This window comes from Pan paniscus, chromosome 11 (genome assembly GCF_029289425.2).
Source record: "Pan paniscus chromosome 11, NHGRI_mPanPan1-v2.0_pri, whole genome shotgun sequence".
NCBI lineage: Eukaryota > Metazoa > Chordata > Mammalia > Primates > Hominidae > Pan > Pan paniscus.
This window is the reverse complement of record NC_073260.2, coordinates 42,617,185-42,641,298: the sequence shown is the minus strand read 5'-3', so window position 1 is coordinate 42,641,298 and position 24,114 is coordinate 42,617,185. Positions and strand designations below refer to the sequence as shown.

Here is a 24,114-nt window from a genome sequence, read left to right as displayed (position 1 = left end):
ATACGGAACTATGAAATGGATTTGTATTGCTATCACACGAACATGCACTTTCTTGCTGACCAAAGCTTTGGACATTGTTTCTAGTATTTATTGGCTAACTATAAATATCTATTTTAATGTTTTCCTTTTTTTTTGGTCCATTATAACTGCATTTTCTGTACTATAAACATTGTTTTTTTTTTCCTTTAAGAGACAGAAAGTCTTGCTCGGTCACCCAGGATGGAGTACAGTGGCATGATCACAGCTCACCACAGCCTCAAATTCCTGGGCACAAGCAATCCTCCCACCTCAGCCTCCCAAGTAGCTAGGACTAGGACTACAGGCATGTGCCACTATGCTTGGTTAATTTTATTTTTTGTAGAGATAGGCTCTCGTTATGTTGTGCAGGATGGTCCTGAACTCCTGGCTTCAAGCAATCCTCCTGCCTTGGCCTCCCAAAGTGCTGGGATTACACAGGTGAGCCACCATATCCGGTCAGTTTCTTTTGTTTTCTATCATAAATTTTGTACTTTTAGCGATTTTGTTTGGATCTGTGATTTATTTTGAGTAAGTTTTAAATCATGTTGTAAAGATCAAGTTGCATTTACAATATACAAGTATCATTATTGATACAGTTTGCCTGTGTCCCCACCTAAAATCTCATTTTGAATTGTAATCCCCATAATCCCCACGTGTTAGGGGTAGGACCAGCTGGAGGTAAATGGATCATGGGGGATAGTTTTCCCCATGCTGTTCTTGTGATAGCAACTGAGTCTCATGAGATCTGATGGTTTTATAGCATCTGGCATTTACCCTGCTGCACTCACTCCGCTGCCCTGTAAAAAAGATGCCTGCTTCTTTGCCTTCTGCCATGATCATAAGTTTCCTGAGGCCTCCCCAGCCATGCAGAACTGAGAGTCAATTAAACCTCTTTCCTTTACAAATTACCCAGTCTTGGGGATTTCTTCACACCAGTGAGAGAATGGAGTAATACAATTATCTCAGCATCATTTTTTTTTTTTTTTTTTGAGACGGAGTCTTGCTCTGTCACCCAGGCTGGAGTGCAGTGGCGTGATCTTGGCTCACTGCAAGCTCTGCCTCCTGGGTTCACGCCATTCTCTTGCCTCTGCCTCCTGAGCAGCTGGGACTACAGGCGCCTGCCACCACACCTGGCTAATTTTTTGTATTTTTAGTAGAGATGGGTTTTCACCGTGTTAGCCAGGATGGTCTTGATCTCCTGACCTTGTGATCCGCCTGCCTCGGCCTCCCAAAGTGCTGGGATTACAGGCGTGAGCCACCGTGCCCAGCAGCATCATTTTTGAAAACAATCATCATTTTCCCATCAAATTACCCTGGAACATTTGTCAAAAAACCACTGATGATGTTCAGTTACAACTCAGAGAAATAGAGAGCAGGCAAGAGCACTGCTTCTATTCATAAAACAAGAAAATAGTTGGGAAGACTTTAACTTTTCTTCAATGCACCAGATATCTGAAGCCACAGGGCAAAAAGCTATCTGGAAAACTAGGTGGTTGTAGAGAGAAACAAAGATCCAAGCAGTTTTTTTAACTGAGAGAAAGAATGCCAAATGCCATATAAAGTGACTCCAGTGGGAAAACTAGACAACATGCAGTATCAGGTAGGTAACTGTGGCAGAGAGATAAAAACTATAATAAAATTACAATGCTAAAAATGAAAAACACAGTACCATAAATGAAGAATGCCTTCCAAGGGTCCATTATTATACTCAACACTGCTAGGAAAGAATCAGTGATGTTGAAGATATATATATATATATTTGCTTGTGTATTTGTGTGTGAGAGACACACATAGAAAAAAAGAGAGAGAGAAATATATTGGTTGACACTGGCTTCTTTGAAAAAAGGCAGTTTAGTAACAATGGCCTTTACTAGACACACATGTTAGAAGGCAGCAGGAGAAAGGGAATGTGGTATCAGATATTTTCTGTAAAAGGTTTGTTATTAATATTCATGTGGCAAATTGTAGCTGATGTCAAAGTAGTTATAAAGCAAGGGGAACACAATTCTCTTACAGCAATGTTGAGGTGTAAGAAACATAAAACAAATACCTGGTTAAGTACCATGCATATATACATACACAAACAATAACTCACAAAACATTCATATATTTGCAACACTGCTTTTCAGTTTATGCAGTTTTTTTGTTCTTTTTAAGCTTTTTATTATAGTGAATGTCTTATATTTCATTAAAAGTTTTGATATTATATGTGAAACAACAGTTCTGATAAAGCAATATCTAGATAAAGGCTATTACTTACCTTTCTCAAATTGATAGATTTTCTCCTTGTAACAAGCTCTGATATAAAATATGATAATTTGTTGAAAACTTTTACACATTCAAAACTAAATTATCATATATTTAATGAGACTTTGGGTGTGTATGTGTGAGTGTGTGTCTGTGTGTGTGAAGAATTTCCTATATTTGTTAAAATGTCAGATTTCTTATGATATTACCTGTCTGATGAGGAAGACTTTGGGGATAAAAGCCATGGTCATTCAGGATGCTGTCCGAGATTTGTCCTATGTGACTTTTCTGACATACACTGAGTTCAGATGTCCTGAAAAATCATACTCCTAAGTTTTATTATGTGAGGGTTGTTGAGTTTCTGTCAGTATCAAGTATACCCAAACCTTTAGAAGTTCAGCAGAGAACACATTTATTTCCTCACTGCAAAAAGTCCAACTGTGTACAGGGAGGAGAAAACTCCATGCCACAGGATCCTTCTCTGACCCGGGTTCCTACCATCTTGTACTTTCCATCATCAGAGCCTGAGTCCCAAGGTTTTCCTCCATTCCATTCTAATGAGGGATAGAAGAAAATATTGAGAATTTGACTGATGTATTTAAGACCTGTCACTGACCCCATATTCCACTAGCTAGAGGGTAACAATATGACCCCGTTTAGATGAGAGAGTGGTTGAGAAATTTAGGCCAGGTGTGGCATGAGGGAGAAGTGAAAATGATTACTAGTGAACATTTCAATAGTTATTATATGACATATAGGGATTACCTCTGTGTAGGTTAAAATGAGGGTTGACATGGCAGAAGAATTTCCCACATCCATTAACTTCATTTCTTGTTTGTTTTAATATACTATGAGGTCTCTATCTTGAATGTATTTTCTGCTGTACTGACTTTCCATTAAAGTTTATCACACACTTATTATATTCTAGCTTTTGTCATTGTGTGATTTCTCTGATGGTGAATGAGTTTTGATTGTTGGCACAAAGTTTTCACATTTTTATTACTTTCTCAGAGCTTTTCTGCAGCGTGAGTTTTCTGAGGAGTGAGTTCACAAGAGTATTTTCCATATTCGTTATGTTTATAGGGTTTCTTTGCTGTGTGAGTTCTGTATATCCATAGAAGACTGTGCTCTGGCTGAAAGAAGGCCCATATAAAATAGATTTCAACAATTTATCTTCTATTCTTTGATATTTGGTGGAGGCTGAAATTGTAGAGGAAATTCCAGTGCTCACTATGTTAACAGTTCTCTCCTGTGTGTTCATTTATGTATTGTGAGGTTTGATTTCCAGCTCAGAGTTTTTTCGTATTCTTTATATGCATACATTTAATCCCCTGGGTGGGCTTTCTGATGTTCTCTAAGGCTTGATTTTTGACTGAAAGTTCTCCCACATTTATCACATTTATAGGGTTTCTCCCCTGTGTGAGTTCTCTGATGTACTCTGAGATTGGATTTCTGACTGAAAGCTTCCCCACACTGACTACAATTATATGGTTTCTCCCCAGTGTGAGTTCGCTGATGTTTTCTTAGGACTGACTTCTCACTGAAAGCTTTTCCACATTCATTACATTCATAGGGCTTCTCCCCAGTGTGAGTTCTCTGATGCCCTCTGAGATTTGATTTCTGCCTGAATGTTTTTCCACACTCCTCACATTGATAGGGTTTCTCCCCAGTATGAGTTCTGTGATGTACTCTGAGGTTTGATTTCTGACTGAAAGCTTCCCCACAATGATTACATTTATAGGGTTTTTCCCCTGTGTGAATTCTATGATGTCCTCTGAGTTGTGATTTCTGACCGAAAGCTTTTCCACACTGATTACATTTGTAGGGCTTCTCCCCTGTGTGTGTTCTATGATGTTTCCTCAGGCCTGACTTCAGTTTGAAAGCTTTCCCACATTCATCACATTTATATGGTCTTTCCCCTGTGTGAGTTCTTCGGTGATTCCTTAGGCCTGACATATGGCTGAAAGATTTCCCGCATTCATTACATTCAAAAGGTTTCTCCCCTGTGTGAGTTCTCTGATGCACTATGAGGATTGACTTATAGTTAAAAGATTTCCCACATTCATGACATTCGAATGGTTTCTCCCCTGTGTGGGTTCTCTGGTGTATTCTTAGGCCTGACTTTGCACTGAAAGCTTTATCACATCCATCACATTTGTATGGTTTCTCTCCCGTGTGAGTTCTCTGATGTTTTCTTAGGCGTGACTTCTCACTGAAGGCTTTCCCGCACTCAGGACATTCATAGGGTTTCTCCCCTGTGTGACTTTTCTGAGGCCAAATCAAGTGTGAATTCATAGAGCAGGATTTCCCACATTCATTATACTCATAGGGTTTTGCCCTTATGTGAACCTTCTGATGTACACTGAAAGTTGACTGGTAGCTGAATGTCTCTGTACATGGGTGATAATCAGAGTATTTATCTGTTGCATGAGTTCTCTGATGCACTGGGAGGGTTGAATTACGGTTGAAACTTTTTCCATATTCAAAGGGTTTCACCCCTATATGAACTCTATGATGTTCTCTAATGTGTGACTTTTGGCTGAAGGATTTCCCTCCTGTGAGAGTTTTGTGAGTGACTCTACAGAAACAATTTCCAGTATCATTAAACTCATAGTGACTCTTCTCTGGATTCATGTTCTGAGGAATAATAAAGGTTGATTTATCATATTTGTTTTCCCCAAATTTATTGAAATTGTAAGATTTTCCTTTTGGGTGGGTACTGTTAGATGTAACAAGGGCAGCCTTTTCAAGAAAAGCTTTTCTACTTTCATTATATTCAAAATCTTGCCCCAGAGTCTGAATTGTCTGATGTTGAATAACTTCCTCCTTATGATGGAGGGTTTTCACAATTTTACTATAAGCGAAAGATTTCTCTTGAGTGTTAGTTCTGCCATCCTTAATACTGATGAGCCATTTGTCACAAACATTATGCTCATGAGCCTTTTCTTTTGAATACTGACAGTGTGGGGCCATCAGGCTGAGCCCCTGGCAAGCAGACCCCGCAATGTCACATTTACAAGGCATCATTCTTGCAGGAAAAATGTTTATGTCTCGATTATGTGGTTTTCCTGAAATTTCTTGCTCTGTAGTCAATAATTTATTGGTGAATAAAACTTGCAACAAATGCTTGCCTTGATTTTCTGGGCTCTTCTCTGAGATTTCATCAGGTTGGGAGTCTTCTAAAAATGATAAAATTAAACAAACTTTATGATATTTAACACATTTCTTATGGAATGGGACATATATGTATATATATGCCCTATTATGTATTTGATTCCTTAGTTTCTGGCTCAGTTTCTCAACAATAAAGTAATTTCAAGTACATATTCCCTATATTCCCTTTTTAGCTTAAATTTTTTTTTGTAGTAGAAAAAGAAATGGGAAATGTATATATATATGTATTTGGCATCTTAAAATAGAATTTTCAAAACTGAATAGAGAAGAGGATATAAATCAACAAAATGACTGAGAATGGTGTATACGTAAGAGCACTGGATCCTGGGAACAGGAAAATCAGAGAATGGGATGAATAAAAAAAGATTACCAACATGAAGTAGATAACAACAACAAAAATCAATGGATTAGTGGTTTTATCTGAGACAGGGTTTGCCGTAGGGAGTAACGCTAGTCTAGATTCTTATACAAATATAAACTACAATGGTAGGATAATCATTAGCCTGCAATAGTTCAGTTGGAGCTCCATTTCCATTCTACACATCACAAAAGAAATTTATAATGACACCAATTTCCTCATGTTAAAAGAAATACTACTATAGACAACATTTTAATTCTGTCTGCATTATCATCAAAGGAACACACATGTGTAAGTGGAAATGTAAAATTGATGGGAGTTAAAGTCATTTTTCCACCTAGACTGGATTCACCGCTCTGCCCTAGCTCTGGTGACTTGGTTTATTATGTCAGGGTTGTTCAATAGTGAATCTTTTTTTTTTTTTTCTTTTTTTTGAGATGGAGTCTTGCTCTGTCGCCCAGGCTGGAGTATAGTGGCGTGATCTTGGCTCACTGCAACTTCTGCCTCCTGGGTTCAAGTGATTCTCCTGTCTCAGCCTCCCAAGTAGCTGGGATTACAGGCATGTGCCACCATGCCCGGCTAATTTTTGTATTTTTAGTAGATACAGGGTTTTGCCATGCTGGCCAGGCTGGTCTCGAACTCCTGATCTCAGGTGATCCACCTGTCTTGGCCTCCCAAAGTGCTAGGATTACAGGCATGAGCCACCACATCCGGCCAATAGTGAATCTTTTTAGATCATCAAATCTTAACTTTTGTCTTTTCAGTTTGCTCACTCATTTCCCTAAAACCAGCTTTGTCTTTGTCCAATCCTTAATTCTGCTTTCAATCTACTTTTTAACACTGCTAGTTTTTATTGACTATGTGAACCTTATGGATCATATATTTTAACCTGGACTTAGAAACTTAACACATATCCTTTATATTTATTTATCATAGATTTCCTGTGTATATTTGACTGCTATTGCCCTACTGCTACCCACATTCCATGCAAAAATGTCAGCCTTGTGCTAAAAATATTCCAAGGCCTTAAATATACTGCCTTAGTGACCTAAGAGATATTCAGGAAAAGAAGGTTTTACACTAACTGTAGGCTCATTACATGTTGTAGCTCTCACTGCAACAGCCCACAGTCTTTTCTGCTCTAGTCTTGACAGGATATCACCAGTAAATAGTATATTTTCAGCAATAATCTTATATTCTTTCTCTGAATCACTCTGCTTTTTAGCCTTAGACCTATGTAGACTCTAGATGTCCTTCAGGCAATGCAAAGCATTTCCCAAATTACACACACATACAAAAGGCTTCTTGTGTCTTCCCACAAATATAAGGAACATTTATTTAAAATCTGAAAGTAGTTACTGTCTATAGTATTCATTTTAACAAGGAATATATGGATAGTACTCATATATCTGACACTCACGATTTTTTAAGAAAAAATTATCATCATTCAAATTAGGAAGTATTTTAAAACTTACGGCACGTGCATGGTTAAATGGCATTTTCTCTTTCTTAGTTGTACGTAAAATAATAGTTCACTTTTTTTTTTTTTTTCTTGAGACAGAGTCCTTGATCTGTCACCCAGGCTGGAGTGCAGTGGTGCGATCTCGGCTCACTGCAAGCTTCACCTCCCGGGTTCACGCCATTCTCAGCCTCCTGAGTAGCTGGGACTACAGGTGCCCACCACCATACCCGGCTAATTTTTTGTGTTTTTAGTAGAGATGGGGTTTCACCATGTTAGCCAGGATGGTCTCGATCGTCTGACCTCGTGATCTGCCCACCTTAGCCTTCCAAAGTGCTGGGATTACAGGCGTAAGCCACCGCGCCTGGCCAATAGTTCACTTTTTAATCAACAGCATTAATTATTTTATGCAGCTTTGCTCTCCTTTCCAAAATATAACCTTCATTCTGATATACTTTATATCTCTCTGTAATTTATATGAAGACAGTGACTGTTAAAAAGCAGTGTGCCTCAAAATTACCTCCTCTTTCCTACACAAGTGCTCAGACTCAATGCTAACCTACACCTGATTATTCAAAAGTCTCAGAAATTTGACTGGGGTGTTTGCATTTAGGGATCATGTTTTTTGAATGAATCAATATGAAACACCTCTCCCGAGTGGCTTTGAAGTTAATACACAATATTATTAAAAATACTTACATGTTATATTGCATGGACTCAATATATAGAAGAGTAAAGCAGAGACCATTCTTTTTAGTGGGTTATAATCCAGGTGGGAATGGAGCACATTCATAGCTATGTGCTCTCTGGCACAGTGTTTCATTTTCTTTTAACACATCTATCAAGTAGATTGTGAGTTTACAAAAAGAAGAGATAAGGCATACACTAAAGTATTTCAAACTATACCACAGAAGTAGGAATTTAAATCAAAACTTTGAGTAATAGTGCTTTCCCCCTTTTTCGAATTGAGACTATTTTATTCAGTTATTTTTATTGCAAGAACCACTTTTGGCTTTAAAATTTATACTAATATAGTCTTATTTTTATTACATCTTTTGCTTTGCTTAGTTTTCTTTGAAAACTTTCTCACTTTTAAAAACAAGTACATAAGACTAATATAAGACTAAAAGTTTTTCTAAGCACTGCTTTATCTATATCCCAAAGGTTCTAATATGCATGTTTTTTACCTTTGAAATTTTCTGGATATTAGACAATTTTGATTTTCATTTACTCTTTGATTAAATATGTTTTTAAAGATATATATTCCTTATGGAGTTTAAGATAGACTTTAATTCTTCTTACATTGTTTGCAATTTGCAGTTTTACTGGACAATAATATCTTTGTGGATTTATTCATTTTTGCACAAAATACTTTTATATTTTGTCAGGGACCCATGGTCATTTTAAAAAGGGTTCATTCTGTTTCCAGAGCAGAGTTTTGAAAGACACATCAGATTCATTTTTATAAAATATGTTATTTATAACTTCTAGAGCAGGAGTCAGTAAACTTTTTCTGTAAAAGGCCAGAGAGTAAATGTTTTCCACTGGGCTGATCATGTGGTCTCTGTTGTAACTACTCAATTCTACCTCGTAGCATGAGCACATAAATGAATAGCTATGGCTGTGTTCTAGAAAAATCTTTCCTGACCAAAATAGGCAGCAGGTAGAATTTCACCTGTGTTCTTATTTGCTGGGCACTAGTCTAGGAACTCAGTTGTGATCCACTGGCTCTGGTATGAAATCAAAGAGGTAAATTAAAGTCTATGTGACCTAATATGTTTCCATTTTTCCTCAGAACACTTGCAGTTTTTTGTTTTATGAAACCTGATGAAAATTTAGTGCACAAATATTCAAAACTCTTAAATATATTTTAAAGTTGTCTACTTTTAAAATATCCTTTTAAAACTATTTTAGCATTATCAAAATGCCCTTTCTCTTCTCTGTTTTTTGACCTGAATTTAACTTTAGTGTTATTGAGTTTACAAACAGAAGAGATAAAGTATAGGATAAAGTATTCCAAGATTACGCTATAGAGGTAGGAATTTAAAGCAAATAAACACTGAATTATTTTAGTTTATTGCCTTAGCAATTCATAAGCGTATTTTGAACTTCTCAAATTATTTTTAAAATATACCTCTTTAACAAAATCTAATAGCGTTTTCTCTTAATAGGTGAATTTAATCCACTTAACATTAGTTGATATGGCAAATATGTTTGTCTTACTCTACGTTATGCCAGGGATCTGCATAGCTTTTGTGTAGATAAGAGTTGATTCATAGACCAATAACAGGAGCTGAAATTGTGGCAATAATCAATAGCTTACCAACCAAAAAGAGTCCAGGACCAGATAGATTCACAGCCAAATTCTACCAGAGATACAAGGAGGAACTAGTACCATTCCTTCTGAAACTATTCCAATCAACAGAAAAAGAGGGAATCCTCCCTAACTCATTTTATGAGGCCAGCATCATCCTGATACCAAAGCCAGGCAGAGACACAACCAAAAAAGAGAATTTTAGACCAATATCCTTGATGAACATTGATGCAAAAATCCTCAATAAAATACTGGCAAACCGAATCCAGCAGCACATCAAAAAGCTTATCCACCATGATCAAGTGGGCTTCATCCCTGGGATGCAAGGCTGGTTCAATATACGCAAATCAATAAATGTAATCCAGCATATAAACAGAACCAAAGACAAAAACCACATGATTATCTCAATAGATGCAGAAAAGGCCTTTGACAAAATTCAACAACCCTTCATGCTAAAAACTCTCAATAAATTAGGTATTGATGGGACATATCTCAAAATAATAACAGCTATCTATGACAAACCCACAGCCAATATCATACTGAATGGGCAAAAACTGGAAGCATTCCCTTTGAAAACTGGCACAAGACAGGGATGACCTCTCTCACCACTCCTATTCAACATACTGTTGGAAGTTCTGGCCAGGGCAATTAGGCAGGGGAAGGAAATAAAGGGTATTCAATTAGGAAAAGAGGAAGTCAAATTGTCCCTGTTTGCAGACGACATGATTGTATATCTAGAAAACCCCATTGTCTCAGCCCAAAATCTCCTTAAGCTGATAAGCAACTTCAGCAAAGTCTCAGGATACAAAATCAATGTACAAAAATCACAAGCATTCTTATACACCAATAACAGACAAACAGAGAGCCAAATCATGAGTGAACTCCCATTCACAACTGCTTCAAAGAGAATAAAATACTTAGGAATCCAACTTACAAGGGATGTGAAGGACCTCTTCAAGGAGAACTATAAACCACTGCTCAAGGAAATAAAAGAGGATACAAACAAATGGAAGAACATTCCATGCTCATGGGTAGGAAGAATCAATATCGTGAAAATGGCCATACTGCCCAAGGTAATTTATAGATTCAATGCCATCCCCATCAAGCTACAAATGACTTTCTTCACAGAATTGGAAAAAACTACTTTAAAGTTCATATGGAACCAAAAAAGAGCCCGCATCGCCAAGTCAACCCTAAGCAAAAAGAACAAAGCTGGAGGCATCACACTACCTGACTTCAAACCATACTACAAGGCTACAGTAACCAAAACAGCATGGTACTGGTACCAAAACAGAGATATAGATCAATGGAACAGAACAGAGCCCTGAGAAATAACGCCGCATATCTACAACTATCTGATCTTTGACAAACCTGAGAAAAACAAGCAATGGGGAAAGGATTCCCTATTTAATAAATGGTGCTGGGAAAACTGGCTAGCCATATGTAGAAAGATGAAACTGGATCCCTTCCTTACACCTTCTACAAAAATCAGTTCAAGATGGATTAAAGACTTAAACATTAGACCTGAAACCATCAAAACCCTAGAAGAAAACCTAGGCATTACCATTCAGGACATAGGCATGGGCAAGGATTTCATGTCTAAAACACCAAAAGCAATGGCAACAAAAGCCAAAATTGACAAATGGGATCTAATTAAACTCAAGAGCTTCTGCACAGCAAAAGAAACTACCATCAGAGTGAACAGGCAACCTACAAAATGGGAGAAAAGTTTCGCAACCTACTCATCTGACAAAGGGCTAATATCCAGAATCTACAAAGAACTCAAATTTACAAGAAAAAAACAACCCCATCAAAAAGTGGGCGAAGGACATGAACAGACACTTCTCAAAAGAAGACATTTATGCAGCCAAAAAACACATGAAAAAATGCTCACCATCACTGGCCATCAGAGAAATGCAAATCAAAACCACAATGAGATACCATCTCACACCAGTTAGAATGGCAATCATTAAAAAGTCAGGAAACAACAGGTGCTGGAGAGGATGTGGAGAAACAGGAACACTTTTACACTGTTGGTGGGACTGTAAACTAGTTCAACCATTGTGGAAGTCAGTGTGGCGATTCCTCAGGGATCTAGAACTAGAAATACCATTTGAGCCAGCCATCCCATTACTGGGTATATACCCAAAGGACTATAAATCATGCTGCTATAAAGACACATGCACATGTATGTTTATTGTGGCATTATTCACAATAGCAAAGACTTGGAACCAACCCAAATGTCCAACAATGATAGACTGGATTAAGAAAATGTGGCACATATACACCATGGAATACTATGCAGCCATTAAAAATGATGAGTTCATGTCCTTTGTAGGGACACGGATGAAATTGGAAATCATCATTCTCAGTAAACTATCGCAAGAACAAAAAACCAAACACCGCATATTCTCACTCATAGGTGGGAATTGAACAATGAGAACACATGGACACAGGAAGGGGAACATCACACTCTGGGGACTGTTGTGGGGTTGGGGGAGGGGGAAGGGATAGCTTTGGGAGATATACCTAATGCTAGATGATGAGTTAGTGGGTGCAGCACACCAGCATGGCACATGTATACGTATGTACTAACCTGCACATTGTGCACATGTACCCTAAAACTTAAAGTATAATAATAATAAAATAAATAAGTAAATAAATAAATAAATTAATAAATAAAAGAGTTGATTCAGCAGGCCTGAGACTGCTACTCTTAGAAAGGCTTTCTTGTAAGGTTTGCCCTTGGCTGGCATCTAGAAACAAGATTCTCATAACTGCCGAGGGTCTCACCGTGCCAGCCCTGCACAAACAATATGATAGGGAACACTAGTTTTCCATCTCACAGTCTGTAATTTTGGCAGATGCTAGACAGAGGGTGTCTACATGATTAGCCCACAATAAAAACCCTGGGCACCAGTTCTGGGTAGACAACATTTTACATATGTTTTCAAAATTCATTGTTTAGGAAACTGTGCTTGGGGAACTATCTGAACTCTCAGAAGCTTGTAGCTTGTTTCCTATGAACTTTGCCCCATGCACCTTTTATCTCTGCTGATTTTTGTTTGTATTTTTTCAGTGTGTAAATTTTAACCATTATTATGACTATATGCTGAGTTGTGTGAGTACTCCTAGTGAATCAGAGAACCTTCTTCTTGTTGAATTCAGTAACTCACCTGGGGAGTTCCTGCTTAGAAATCCTTTCTCTTTCTCTAATAACCATGGATCTTCTCCTTGTTCCAATGTGAAGATCAGTTCTGGTTTTGTAAAGCAGTACCCTATAAATGGGAAACAATTTAGCATTTGCATTAGTTGCATAGGTTCTACTGTTTCTGAATGTGAAGAAGGTACAGCTTCAGAAGGGGCATATTCAGGGTGCTCACTGGACCTTCCTTGGGGAAGTAACCACAAAAAACATTTTCTTTCTTTTCTTACTTTTTTTTTTAGAGACAGGGTCCCTATGTCACTCAGGCTGAAGTGCAGTGGTGCCACCATGGCTCACTGCAGCCTCAAACTCCTGGGCTCAGGTAATCCTTCTGCCTCAGCCTCCTGAGTAGCTGGGACTACAGGTGTGCACCACCATACCTGGCTAATTTTTTAAAGTTTTTTTGTAAAGATAGAGTTGAATTCCTGGCCTCAAGCAATCGTCTCACCCTGGCCTCCCAAAGTACGGTGGCATAAGCCACTGTACCTGGCCAAAAAACATTTTCTTATTCTCATAAATGATCAATCTCCTTGAACCCCTGAACTGCACACCTAAGTAACATAAAATTCTAAAATGGCCAATGTCTTGGTTATCGAGGAAGAGATTTCATAAGGACTTCCATATCTGGCTGTAACAGGGTAAAAGGAACTGATTTCCATAACAGACAACTAAAAAACCAAACAAAATATAAAAAATGGTAATTAGGTTTTAGCCAAGAGGCAGTGCAGACAGGGATCCTTGAAAGTAGAGAAACAATGAGGTGAGCCCTATGATTATCACAGGCTACTTGTGAGAGAGTTGCCAAACCAGAGCGGAAAAAGAATACCAAAACAGAGGCTGGCAGACTTGGTAAGCTGATGTGACAAAATTGGATGTTTAAGGAAGCCCTGGCAACTAGAATTTGTGGGAGTAAATGCCAGTGAAGAAAGAGCTATACTGATATAAAATGTTGGAGATCTGCAGAAGGGTCTCCTGAGTACTGACCTGTATAAGCATATAAGAGAATCACTCAAGGTTAGGAAAAGACCAGTGAAAAAGAATAGGCTGAAAAATCACTACAGCATACACAAAGGCAGGAAGTTTATATCATCACCAACCAGGGTAGAAAAACCTCCTAATTAATGACCAACAGGGTAGAATAACCAGAACGGTACTGCTTTAGTAGAGGGGCCAAATTAGTTCTAAAGTGAGCTCTGAATCCAACACAACAAAGCTTAAAGTGTACCTTGAAATGATCGAACTAATTCCAAGTAACTTAACTACATCCCAGAAAAGGCTCAGAAATATGTAAAAGAATACAACAAAATCTAGCAACTCACAATGTAAAATTCACAATATCTAGCACCCAATACAAAATTACTAGGTATGAACAGAAGCAGTGATACAAGACTCTTACAAGGAGAAAAATCAATCAGTAACAACCAAATAAGAAATGGCCCATATGGCCAGGCACAGTGACACCTGTAATCCCAGTTTTTTGGGAGGGTGGGGCAGGAGGACTGCCTGAAGCTGGGAGTTCAAGACCAGCCTGGGCAACACATAGAGAGACTGGAAAATAATAAACAGAGTTATCTGTGACCTGTGGTTAAATAAATTTGTAGTCTAACATATATGTAATCAGCATTCCAGAAGAAAAAAAGGAAAGGGAGAGAAAATTCTGATGCAACAGTGGCCAAAATTTCCTAATTTTAACGACCTATATAAACCCTCAGATCCAAGAAGCTAAATAAATGCCAAGAGGAAACATAAAATCACACCAATGTACATTATAATCAAATTGCTAAAACCTGCTGAAAAAAAGAAAATTTTATGTAGACAGAAAAAGACATAATATATGCAGAAGAACAAAGAGAATTAAAGCTGACTTCTTGTTAGAAATTTTACAGTCTGGAAGACAGTGAAGTGATACTTTTAAAGTACTTAAAGAAAAAAAATCAACCTAAAATTTTATACTTGGCAAAGATAAGATGTTTCAGACCAAAAAAAAAAAAAAAAGCTGAAACAATTTATCAGCAACTGATGTGTATTACAAGAAACGTTAAATTTTCCAGACAGAAGAAAAATGGTACTATGAAAATTTCTGATTTATATAAAAAAATTTATAGAGATAAAGAGCACCATAAACTGGAAAAAAGAGGATGAAAACAAAATATACTTTTCTCATTCTTGGAATTCTTTTCTTTAAATAGAACATTATCTTTCAAGTTATCTTTTTAGACAATATTATTTATTATGGGTTTTATAATATATAAATAGCACATATAAACAGAAATTCTGCATAATGATAAAGGGAATAATTAATCAAGAGGATATAACAATCACAAATGTTTTTCCATCTTATAACACTACTTCAAAATACATAAAGCAAATCCTGATGAAACTGGAAGAATAACCAAATCCACAATTGTAGCTGGACAGTAAAACTCCTTTCTCAATAATTTATAGAAGTAGATTACAAGTAAATAAGAAGGAGTACAGAAGACTTGAAGAATATTATCAACCAACATGACCTCCATTTACAGAACACTGATCCAAAAGGAAAACACATTATTTTCAAATACATATGAAACATTTAACCAGGATAAATCATAAGATGGGCCCTGAAACAAGTTTAAATAAACTTTAAAAGGATTAAAAAATCTTGCTCTCCAAATAGGCATTGAGAAAGCAATAATAGTAAAAAAATTTTCAAAGAGCCAAAAATTTAAAATAAAAAAGCCATATTCTATTAGAAATATGGAGTAGAGGTACTTTCTCCTATCTTTTCTGGCATGTATAGCTAAAAACTATGGATATTATATATTTAAAAACATAAGATGCTGAAAGGTAGAGAGAAGACAGCAGATTGTTCAAGGACTTCAGGACTCAAGGAATGACAATGATGAGTTCCCTGCACTTCTCTTTGGCCTCATATATTCCAGATTAGAAGCTGGAGAAGCTGGCAACAAACAACATGAATGTGGAGACGGAAAAACAAGACAAAACATAAAACCCAAAGCTTGTGCTCTCAAGCCAGAGGTTCAGGAAAGAGGCAGCCTAACAAGGTTGAAAACTTTTAGACAACGACTGTTCTTAATTCAGCCAAACACAAAATAAAAAATATGTTCTCCACTTCTACTGCTGCCATGAAAGGACAAGTGGGGAACTCAAATGTCCGTGCTCACCAGGCTGTAAGAAGGCTCCCTTACTGTTCCACCAGGGTCATGTGAGAGAGGGCTGACTGGGGGCTGAGACATGTCTCCAAGCCAGGCAGTGACAAGGTCCCCTGCCCCCCAGTGTCAGTAGAAGCCCCATGGGGAGCAGTAATGAGGCACTCCAGATCCTACCATGCAGGGTGTTATCAGTGAAGGCATAATGGGGATGCTGAACCACCACTACCATTCAGCAGTAGTGACAATCCCTCCTCCTCTAGGTGCCGACAGAGGCTGAGTAGGAAACCTGGACTTTCAGCCCACCTTTTAATAATAAGGCAGCACCCCCCAACCTCCCCTGCCACAGTGGTGTCAGAGAATGCCTGCTACATGAGAAGATTTAAATCAGACACAGATCTTATAATTTCCAAATAGGTTCAATCTAAAATCACTTGTCATACCAAGATCTAAGACAACTTCAACTTGATTGAGCAAAGACAATCAATAGATGCCAACACTGAGATGGCATGGAAGTTAAAAATATCTGATAAAGACTTTAAATAAGCCATCATATAAATGTTTAAACGAACAATAAGAAACATGAAACAAAAATAGAAAGTCTCAGCAAAGAAAGAGAAGATATATGAAGTAGATATTTTAGAGTTGAAAAATAACTAAATACTCAGTGGATGGGTTCAACAGCAGAATGAAGAGGACAGAGGAAATAATCCATGAATTTTAATATAGAAGAGTAGAAATTACCCAATCTGAACAACAGACAGAAAACAGACTAACGCCACAGGGACCTGTGAGACTATAACATAATATCTAACAATTGTGTCATAGAAGTTTCAGAAGGAGGGGAGAAAAGGGAGAAAGGGAGGGGCTGAAAAGTCTAAGAAGAAATGATAGCTTACCAAGTTAGTGACTGCCATGAGTTAAGGGATAGTAAAAGGAGTTGGGCTGACTTTATATAAAGGGGTAGGACAAAGCTCTTTGTGGTGACTGAATAGTTCTGTTGACTTGACTGTAGTGGTGGTTACACCAATCTATATATGTGATAAATAACACAGAACTATATACTTGTTGTGCCAATGTCAACTTCCTGATACTGACATTGTACTACAGTTGCATAAGATGTATCTCTCAGAATGTTGAAACATTTAGGATTTAAAAATTGCTGTCTTTAGGCTGGGCACCGTGGCTCACACCTGTAATCCCAGCACTTTGGGAGGCCGAGACGGGCGGATCACGAGGTCTGGAGATTGAGACCATCCTGGCTAACACGGTGAAACTCTGTCTCTACTAAAAATACAAAAAAAAAATTAGCTGGACATGGTGGCAGGCGCCTGTAGTCCCAGCTACTCAGGAGGCTGAGGCAGGAGAATGGCATGAACCCAGGAGGTGGACGTTGCAGTGAGCTGAGATAGTGCCACTGCACTCCAGCCTGGACAACAGAGCGAGACTCTGTCTCAAAAAAAAAATTGCTGTCTTCTTGGCAGACTGACATGTAACATCACTCTGTTACCAATAATTTTCTGTGCTCTGAAGTCTGTTTTATCTGATATTAACATAGCCAATCCTGCTTTTTTATGATTAATGTTCCATGGTATACCTTCTTCTATTCTTTTACTTTCAATCTACCTATTATTTTTTAAGTGAATTTCTTGTAGATGGCATATATTTAGGTGAATTTTAAAAACCAACTCTTTCAATCTGTCTTTTAATTAGTATATTTAGACCATTTAACGTAATTTTTGATAAGCTGCCATTTTATGTTTTTTTTGTTCCCTTGAATTTTTATTCATTTTTCCCTGATCTTCTCTTGAACATTTTTTTTAGAATTCCATTTTTTACTTATCTATTTTTCTGTAATATTTTTGAGTATACCATTTAATGTAGTTTTTTTAGTGGTTACTCTCTATATTAAATTATACACGTATTACCACAGTTCACTGTGACAAGTATCAATATTTTGCTAGTTCAGGTGGAGTGTAAAGATGAAGGGACTCTAAGTCCCTTATCTGCTTCCTGTTTATAATATGATAATCTTAACTATTTCGTCTATATACATTGAGAACCACATCAGAGAATGTTCAATTTTTCCCTTCAACCATCAAACAAAATTAGAAAACTCAAGAGGGAAGGCAGGCATATTGTATCTACCAGCATTTTTACTCTTTCCATTGTTCTTCCTTCCTTCCTGATGCTTGAAAGATTCCTTTTATGATTTCTGTTCCAAGAACTTCCTTCCTGCCATTCTTTCGGGGTAGGTATGCTGGCAATAAACTCTTAGTTTCCCTTCATCTGAGAATGTCTCAATTTTCCCTTCATTTCCAAGAGATATTTACGCTGGATAAAGAGTTGTGATAACAATTCTTTTCTTTCAGCACTCGAAAAATGTGTTCTCTGTGGTTTCTAATAAGAAATCCACTTGTATTCAAATTCTTTTTCCCCAGAAGTAATATATTGTTTCCCTTTAGTTGCTTGTCAGATTTTTTTCTTTATCTTTAGTTGTCAGAAGTTTCATAATTATGCTTCTTGGCATGAATTCCTTTGGGTTTATCCTGTATAGAATTTACTCAGCTTCTTGAATCTCTAGGATTATGTCCTTTGCCACATTTGTGAAAATTTTAGCCATGATTTCTTTGAATTTTTTTTTTAGCCTTTTCTTATGGGATTCAAATTACACAAACGTTAGAGATTTTCTTGTAGTTTCTGGGGTTCTGTTCATTTTTATTCAGTCTAGTTTTTTCTCTGTAAAGAATGACTCATTTCTATTGTTCTGTCATAAAGTTCAGCAATTCTTCTCTCTGTCTTCTCTATTCTGCTGCTGTGCACATGTAATGATTTTTTAAAAAGTTTTAGAGTAACTTTAGATTTACAGAAAAGTTGCAAGGATGGAAAGAATTCTTGTATACCTAGCAACCAATTTCCCTCACTATTAACAACTGAAACTACCAGTTTTCTCATATAACATCAGAAATTCCGATGGCAGTTTTTTCATAACTAATAATACTGATACATTATGAAATAAAGTCCACACTTTATTCAGAGCTCCTTTTTACCTAATGTCTTTTTCCTGTTCTATAGCTTCATCCAAGATCCCACATTACATTCAGTCATCCTGTCTCTGTAGGCTCCTGTAAACTATACATGTTTTGTGGTATTTTGGATCACCTTGACAGTTTAAAGGACATTGTAGAATGTTCTTCAGTTTTGGTTTATCTGATGTTTTCCTCATAACTAAAGTGGGGTTATGTATTCCTCAGAGAAAGACCACAGAGGTAAAGTGTTTACCATTCTCATCACATCTCATCAAGGGAATATGCCATCAACAGACTTATCACTGACGATAACTTTGATCACCTGGTGGAGGTAATGGACGCCAGGATTTTCCATTATAGTTATTCCTTTTCTCCAGTATGCATACTATACTTTTTAGAAGACTGTCACCAGGCACAGTCCACTACAGCACTGGAGAATTATGCTCCACTTCCTTGAAGAGGAGTAACTACATAAATTATTAGGAATTTTTCTATTTGGGAGATTTTCTATTCTCTCTTATTTATATCAATATGGACTCACGAGTTTTTCATACTTTGGGTTATAAACCAATACTATGTTGTTTATTTTATTACTCAAACTGTTGCAATTTTGGCTACTGGGAGATCTTTCAGTTGGCTCCCCTGTTCTTTGACGTATCCCCTGCTATGGTTTGGGTATGGTTTGTCCCCATCAAAATACATGTTAAAATTTGATCCTTAATGCAGTGTTGGGAGGTGGGGCATCGTGGGAGGTGTTCGGTCACGGGGCTGGATCCCTCATGAAAAGATTAATGCCCTCTGACATGGTTTGGCTGTGTCCCCACCCAAATCTCATCTTGAATTGTAGTTCCCATAATCCCCACATGTCATGGGATGGACCAGGTGGAGAAAATTGAATCATAGGGACGGTTTCCCCCATCCTATTCTCGTGATAGTGAGTTAGTTCTCACGTGAGCTGATGGTTTTATAATGGGCTTCCCCCTTCACTGGGCACTCATTCTCTCTCCTGCTGCCCTGTGAAGAGGTGCCTTCCACTATAATTGCAAGTTTCCTAAGGCCTCCCCAACTATGTGAAACTGTGAGTCAATTAAACTTCTTTCCTTTATATATTACCCAGTCTCAGGTATTTCTTCATAGCAGCATAAGAATGGACTAATACACCATTCAATGGGCGTGAGTTCTTGCTCTCACAGGAATGTACTAGTTCCTGTGACAGTGAGTTATTTAGAGATTCTGGCTTCCTCAGTTTCACACTCTTGCTTCCATGCAATTTCTTTGCACATGCTTGCTCCCCTTCCACTTTCTGCCATGAGTTGAAGCAGCATGACATCCTCACCTGATGAAGCTGTCCAATTTGGGACTTCCCAGCCACCAGAATTGTGAGCTAAATAAATGTTTTTTCTTTAAAAATCACCTAGTCTCACTTGTTATGTTACGGCAACACAAAACAGACTAAGAGAGAAAATTGGTACCAAGGAGTGGGTTGTTGCTTTACAAACACCTGAAAATGCGGAAGTAGCTTTGGAACTGGGTAATGGGTAGTGGCTGGAAAAATTTGGAGGGGCAGGCCAGTATTGCCATCAATGGAGTGTTAAGGGTGATTCTACTGAGGCTCAGATGAAGACAGGAAAACAAAGGAAACTTTCAGACTTCTTACAAATTGGTTAAATGGTTGTGAACAAAATGCTGCTAGAAATATGACAGTAGAGACCATTCTGCTAAGATCTCAGATGGAAATGAGGAAGCATGTATTAGGAACTGGAAAAAAGGCCATCCTTTTTACACAGTAGCAAAGAAGGTGGCTGCATTGTCTCCATGCCTCAGGGCTTTATGGAAGGCAGAACTTAAGAGTGGTGAACTAGTATAACTGGTGGAAGAACTTTCTAGGCAGCAAAGTGCTCAAGAAGCTGCATGGTTACTTTTAACAGCTTATGCTGGAGTTATACTAGCAAAGGGATAATCTAAAGATGGAATTTATAATTTAAAAGGAAGCAAAGTAGAAGGATTTGGAAAATTTGCAGCCTGGCCATGTGGAAGAGAATGAAGGAGAATTTTTAGAAAAGATATCCATTGATGTGGCTGAGCAACTGCTTGCTAAAGAGATTAGAATAAGCAAAAGGTCAAAACAATGGGAAAAAGACCCTGAAGTCATTTTGAATATCTTCAAGTTGCTTCTCCCATTCCAGGCCCAGAAGCCTAAGAAGGCAGAATAGTTTCAGGGGAAAGGGCCAGGCTGCTGCACTTGGGACACCTTGAGACACAGCTTCCTGCATCCTAGCTGCTTCAGCTGAAACAGCCATGGGGTCAAGTGGCTCCAGGTAAGGCTTGTGCTGCGAAAGCCTTACATCCCCTGGCTTATGTCTAGAGGGCATGAGCAGTAAGGCTTGGGGTCCGTGTAGTGTTAATTTTGCAGGCTTGCAGAATGCTAGAGCCATGGAGGTGTGTGTTACTCCACTGAGATTTCAACGTATGTATGAAAAACCCTATAGGCCCAGGCAGAGACTTGTTGCAGGGGCAGAGCCACTGCAGAAACCCTCTGCTAGGGCAAGGCCAAGCAAAAATTTGGGTTAGGTCTACTGCAGAGTCTCCACTAAGGCAATGTCTAGTGGAGCTTCAGGATTAGGGCCACTGCTAGGACCCCAAAATTGTAGAACCACCAGTAGCATGCAATCTCAGTCTTGAAAAGCTGCAGGCATTTGCCTTCAGCCTGTGAGAGCAGCAATGTAAGCTGGGCAGAGAGAAGCCATGAGAGTGGAGCTATCCAAGGGCTTGGAAGGCTAATCCTCACACCAGTGTGCTGAGGATGTGGGACATGGAGTCAAAGGAGACTATTCTGGAGCTTTCAAATTTAATGTCTGCCCTGCTGGGTTTCAGACCTTATGCCTATTCCACCATTGTATCTTGGAAGTAAAAAACTTTTTTTTTTTTTTTTTTTTTTTTTTTTGAGACCAAGTCTTGCTCTGTTGCCCAGGCTGGAGTGCAATGGTCTGATCTCAGCTCACTGCAATCTCCACCTCCCGGATTCAAGCGCTTCTCCTGCCTCAGCCTCCCGCGTAGCTGAGACTATAGGCGCATGCCACATCTGGCTAATTTTTGTATTTTTAGTAGAGACGGGGTTTCACCATGTTGGTCTTGAACTCCTGACCTCAGGTGATCCAGCCACCTTGGCCTCCCAAAGTGCTGGGATTATAAGTGTGAGCCACCATGCCTGCCCAATAACTTATTTTTGATTTTACAGGCTTGTAGCTGGACTTTGGACTTTTAAGGTGGTGCTAGAAAAACTTAAGGCTTTTGGGACTAGTGGGATGGAATATTATATTTTGTATATGAGAAGGACATGAGTTTTGGGGAGCTAGGGGCAGAATGGTATGGTTTGTGTGTGGTTCATCCCTGCAAAAACTCAAGGTGAAATTTGATCCCCAATGTAGCAGTGTTGGGAGGTGGGGCTTAGTGGGAGATGTTTGGGTCATGGGAGTAGATCCCTCATGAACAGATTAATGCCCTCCCAAAGGGTTGAGTTCTCACTCTCATAGGAATAGATTATTTCTTGTGAGAACGGGTTGTTAAAGAGCCTGGTTTCTCTCTTGCTTCCTCTTTTGCCATGTGATCTCTTTGCACATGGCCCCTCCCCTTCCACTTCCCACCATAAGTTGAAGCAGTATGATGCCCTCATTAGATGCAGCTGCCCAATCCTGGATTTTCCAGCCACCAGAATTGTGAGCGAAACAAACTTTTCTTTATAAATTACCCAGTCTCAGGTATTCTGTTCTAGCAACACAAAATGGACTGAGACACTCCCATAGTTTTGTTTTTTGAGCAATTTCCTTACTTTCTGGTTCTACAAGATGCCCCACACTCATCTTGTACATTTCTCGCCTAGCCCTTAGAATCAACCATTTGCCCAAGGAATCTTGGTTCCTTTACTTGGTGAATGGTACTAGACACTACTTACAGGTCTATTTGAGCTTTCTATCTCTTCATGATTCAGTTTTGGTAGATTATGTACTTCAAGTAATTTGTCTCTTTCATTTAGGTTAATTTGTTGTTCACAGCATTCCTTTATAATCAGTTTTATTTCTGTAGAATTGCTAATACTGTCCCCATTTTCATTTCTGAGTTTAGTAATTTGAGTCTTCCCTTTTTTTCTGAACTGATCTAGTTAAAAGTTTATCAATTTTGTTGGTTTTTTAAAAAAGAACTTTGGTTTCATTGATTTTCTCTATTGTTTTTCTATTCTTTCATTATCTCTCTTCTAATCTCTAGCATTGTTTCCTTTTGCTAGGTTTAGGTTTAGTTTGCTCTTTCTTTAGTTTCTTAAGACGTGAAGTTAGGTTATTGATTTGAGATCTTTCTTCTTCCTTAATGTATGCGTTTATAGCTATACATTTCCATCTTATTGTTGGTTTTACTGCATCCAGAAGGTATGCTATGTTGTATTTTCATCTCTCTCAAGGTATTTTCTAATTTGTCTTATGATTTTTTGACCCCTTGGTAGTTAAAGAGTTTGTTAATTTTTCACATATTTGTAACATTTCTAGTCTTCCTTCTGTTATTCATTTTCACGTAGCTGGAACTACTGGCACATGCCACCATACCTGGCTCATTTTTATGTTTTTTTGTAGAGACAGAATCTCCCTATGTTGCCCAGGTTGGTCTTGAGCTCCTGGGTTCAAGTGATCCGTCCACCTTGGCCTTTCAAAGTGTTGGGATTATAGGTGTTAGCCTCTGTGCCCTGCCTTTTTCTTTTATGTGCACTTAACACTTAAATTAACCTCTGATTATTGCTTTAGCTGCATTTCACAAATTTCTTGTACTTTCGTTTTCAAAAAATTATACTGAGAATTTTTCTTTGACTCATGTGTTGACAAGTGTGTTGGTTATTTCCAAATATTTGGAAATGCTCCTGCTATCTTTCTGTATTTGATTTCTGGTATGGTTTGAAAGCACACTTTTTATGATTTCTGTACTTTTTCATTTGTTAAAGTGTGCTTTATGGCCTAGAATGTCTCTTTTGATGAATGTTTCACATGCACTTGAGAAGAATGTATATTTTTCTATTGCTGTAGTCTAAAAATGTCAGTAGATCCAAGTTGGCTGACACTGCTGTTCAGGTCATTTATATCCTCAGCAATTTTCTGCCTGCTTGATCTACCAATACTGA

The 24,114-nt window shown here is 38.1% G+C and overlaps 1 protein-coding gene across 4 annotated transcripts in view; it reads right to left on the bottom strand.

Annotated features, from left to right (window-relative positions):
• Nucleotides 1-2,147: 2,147 nt before the first annotated feature.
• Nucleotides 2,148-24,114, bottom strand: part of ZNF782 (zinc finger protein 782) — a 37,727-nt gene continuing 15,760 nt past the window's right edge. For 3 of the 4 annotated variants that reach the window (XM_003811168.6, XM_014346201.5, XM_014346200.4), the window contains 2 exons: nt 12,747-12,848; nt 2,148-5,444 (listed from right to left, as the gene is read on the bottom strand). In XM_003811168.6, coding sequence (XP_003811216.2) covers nt 3,589-5,444; nt 12,747-12,848 — 1,958 coding nt within the window. In that variant the 3' untranslated portion in view covers nt 2,148-3,588. The remainder of the gene's footprint in view (nt 5,445-12,746; nt 12,849-24,114) is intronic. The other variant, XR_010109109.1, reaches the window with a different exon arrangement.